General features: G+C 44.3%; 1 protein-coding gene across 1 annotated transcript; it reads right to left on the bottom strand.

The window, feature by feature from the left end:
• Positions 1 to 275: 275 nt before the first annotated feature.
• K441DRAFT_663896 (phosphoglycerate mutase-like protein) lies at positions 276 to 1,816 on the bottom strand. Its single transcript, XM_067649273.1, has 3 exons — positions 1,505 to 1,816; positions 1,236 to 1,457; positions 276 to 1,168 (listed from the first exon to the last, which is right to left on the bottom strand). The coding sequence occupies exons 1-3, from the start codon at positions 1,607 to 1,609 to the stop codon at positions 599 to 601; spliced, it is 897 nt and encodes a 298-aa protein (XP_067501402.1). The 5' UTR covers positions 1,610 to 1,816; the 3' UTR covers positions 276 to 598.
• Between the last annotated feature and the right edge of the window lie 1,821 nt (positions 1,817 to 3,637).

Raw genomic sequence — 3,637 nt, 5'->3', positions numbered from 1 at the left:
CCAAGCCTTATCTAGATCCGGATATTATCCGATATCCAGGCTATCCTCGGATAGGATTATTATCCGCCCGACCGGATAGGATAATTTATCCTCCGCAGGTCTGCCGACCTGTACGCACGGCCGCAGGGGCCACCTTGCAGCGGGAACTAGCTAAACGAAAGACCAGTATTTGATTAAAAGAATGTTTGAGATGAATATCCTCTTCTTTCAAAAGTTTCCCAAAGAGTCATAATGACAGTTCACAAGGGTGTGGCCGGTGCGGGTCGGCCGTCCTGCTGGCGTGGGGGAGGCGCCACTTACGCTAAAGCTGAAAGAGTCCGGCTTAGGTCAGGTAGGGGTTTAGCGTTAGCTGACCGAAGTATATGCTACAATCTATTTAGGTACCTCTCCCGTGCATCTCCCCGTAACTCCATCACGCTTTATATCACATGCGCTTATGGGAACACAAACCTATCCAGGTCTAACGGTATCCATCATGCACTTCCGCATCTTTCCAGATTGTTAAGCAACAAAGATCGTTGGGAAAAACAACTTTAGGTGGATTAGGGTATGATCGAGCAATTGGATTCATTCCGAACTATTCGGAACCCCGAGCAACTCATTCAGCTTTCACTAGTAATGGAAAGATGGCGCCTGCTGCAACAGGAATCTCTCCATATCCCGTCGCGCGCAATATCGACATGATCGCACCCGAATGAGTGGTAGCCGAAATAAATGCACTGCTATCATTCTTAAAGATATCGCCCAAGAGCTCAGTCGTTCGTTTTACATGCTCATCGTATGTCTCTCTAACGTCAGGCTCCCAAAGCTCATCCTCCTCTGTCAATCCATCCTCGATCACAAACGCAGGATAGTTCTTCTGGATCCACGTCCGGGTACTCCGCCGATCGCAAGTGTGTACTCCCAGGCGTTCGCGGAGCAGTTCCTTAATTACTGGCTCGAAAGGTCGCCCTTGAGAAGCGACCAATTCGGCAAAGGCGATTTCTAGAGTTCTCAAGCAGCGCCGCAATGGGCTCGAATAGAATGTTCCAGGAATTGGAATCTTTGCCGTCTTGAATGCGTCGATCCAGAACGTCGCCGCTTCGGATGCTTGTTTTTCACCTAAAGATGTGAGCGCTGCGTCAGCCCACATCAGAACGCCATCGCCGTCAACGCGGGACCAGCGTCTCTACAGTAGTTGTTAGTTACTGGTCAACAAGATCGAAAGAGATGTAGTAGAAAGATAGACGACGTGCTTCCCATTCGGTCCGCCCGACGGATGCCTCCTTTACATTATGCACTCCTTCACCATGCCTAGCGATGTAGAATACCTTATACCGCACGTTGTCCGGGTCGGCTCTATTGAGATGTTGGACGTAGTGTTCAAAACGCTCCCACTGGGTTCGTTCCTGCGTTGGATCGAACGTAATATCTGTTTCGTACGTTCGATTAAGAAGACCGAGGCCAGATCGCGTTGTCTGTTTCTTTTCAGCGGAGTCTCTCATAAATTGATTGTAACACTGACAGCGCGAAACTCCCAGCTTGCAGGGTCGTCGTCGTGCGAGAAATATCCTCGGAGGGCTTTGTAGGTCCATGTCGTTCGTTGAGCTGGTGGAGAACTGCTTCTCATCGTAATTCTGTACAGAGCGGCGAGTACTGCGGCAACAATAGCGAGATTTACTATCATTCGCATGCGAAAACGAAAAGCTGAAATGACCATCAATTGAGGATCCTTCTCGATATGTAGTTGATCGCTGCCTTGGTGGGGTCCAACAACTGCCAGATATCACTATGCATGACGTACAGAGGGTTGCTGAAGCTGAGATTTCGGGCGAAGGGGGGACAACCATTGAGAGGAACACGTCTCTTGGCTATTTCGGCGTTATTATGGACCGATGTTGACTCAGCATGCTCAGACCAAGAAACCGATGAATATCCGCAAGCTAACCTATTCGATCGATCCATCTGTTTCTTGGTCTGAGCCACTTTAGTAAGCTTTTGGAAGCCAAGCCGGTCTGTTTATATAAGGCAAACCATTAACTTTAACGAAATTAATATAAGCAACCGCCATGTCTATTATCCTGTTAATACCTACATTAGAATTGCCTTAATCAGCTCTTTAATTAATGGATTTTCTAGAACTAACTGCCAGCCATAGGCGCATCTAAAAGGCGTTAAAGAAACCCCTCTATTTTGTCTAGTAGGAGCCAGTCTTTTTAAGCTTTTAATAATAAACTACCCTCTCTATTAACTAATACCGCTAGAGGATTAAGAGATACAGCGGATATAGTGCCTAAGGGCATTAACCGTCTTATCCTACCCCCATCGTCTCCCCTATCGTCTCCCCTATTATCTCCCCTATCGCTATCCACAGCTTAATAGCGGTCCTTAATAGCCTACTTATTACTGCTAAACTATATAGATCCCTAAAAGGATAAAGAAGTAGGAGTTAATAAAATACCTATAATATCCGTAATATTTACTGAGAAGATATCCGCTGCAGAGAAGGTCTAGGTAATTGTTAACCGTCTTAGGCTATAGCGGATATCTATAGGAGACCTAGCGCTTAAATGGATTATAATGGCTAAAGGTTTACGCAAGGCACTAAAGAAAAAAAGAGTAAGGGAGCTTCTTAACAAACTCCTAGAGGATGCTAATATCCTAGATATCTATACTAAAGAGATAAAGAAGCGCGGTATAGTAGGTGCTAGTATTACTCTTACTATTTAGGGAGAGCTTAAAGAGCTAAGGGAGAAAGAGTTATTATTTGGCAGCTTTATTGTAACGTGGCCCGCCTCCACGTCGCCATACGGCCAAAAAGACTGAGAGTGCTTGCGAACTTGTCGTAAGCGCGGCGGGACCTAATATATATACTCTTACAATAGACGTCTAGGTTTAACCTAGGACCTATTATAACTAGAGAGGCTTTTATATCTAAAACCTATAAGATACTAGATAACATTTTTCTCTATTAAATAAATCTATAACGTACTAATAAAGTATTTAAGGAGCGACTGTTTCTAATCTATAGTGATTAAAAGACCGTAAAGCTTATTTGGTTATATTAGGGAGAACGTACTAAGTTAATATCCGCCTATAATAGCCTGCGTTAGGCTCTACTTATTCTAGCTCTTTAGCACTTAAAGCTAAACTACCTATATATAGTTATATGGTATTACTATAGTGGCAAGCAATTAGCCTAAGAGTACTCTACGCTATACACCTATATAAACCACCTAGGTTAAAGAAATATCCCAGCCGAGCGCGCGCTATTTTATTATATAGAGGAGCTAATTCTCTATAGCTTTGACGCTTATATTATAGCGTTACTCTATACTTAGATTAAGGAGTCTTATAACACTAAGTCGCCTATAGATATTAAGCGGTACCTTAAAAGCCTATCTCCGTAACGTCTATTAGTAGTGGTTAAGGATATCCGTATAGCTATAAGGGATATTATTACGGACACCTTGGGTTGCCCTTAGGACAACCCCCGGACGCCCCTCGGATGGTCGCCGGTCACGTACTAGAGGCACGTGCCCGTAGTATATAGTCTCCATAATCCCAGAGGCCTTACCTCCTTAAGGATTTGTCTCTCTTACTAATCTATCCTGTTTTAATTATGTCCTTATAGCCCCCTATCTATAAGATCCCCTTA

This window comes from Cenococcum geophilum, assembly GCF_001692895.1.
Source record: "Cenococcum geophilum 1.58 unplaced genomic scaffold K441scaffold_35, whole genome shotgun sequence".
Lineage (NCBI taxonomy): Eukaryota > Fungi > Ascomycota > Dothideomycetes > Gloniales > Gloniaceae > Cenococcum > Cenococcum geophilum.
The sequence above is the reverse complement of the archived record's forward strand: the minus strand, read 5'-3'. Positions and strand labels throughout refer to the sequence as shown.

Excerpts from the sequence above, each read along its gene's own strand:
- K441DRAFT_663896 (XM_067649273.1), bottom strand. The coding sequence starts at position 1,609 with ATGAGAAGCAGTTCTCCACCAGCTCAACGAACGACATGGACCTACAAA. Across the intron at positions 1,458-1,504 it reads CAAGCTGGGAGTTTCGCGCT|ACAACGCGATCTGGCCTCGG; the intron begins GTCAGTGTTACA and ends GAAAAGAAACAG. Across the intron at positions 1,169-1,235 it reads TCGGGCGGACCGAATGGGAA|AGACGCTGGTCCCGCGTTGA; the intron begins GCACGTCGTCTA and ends CAACTACTGTAG.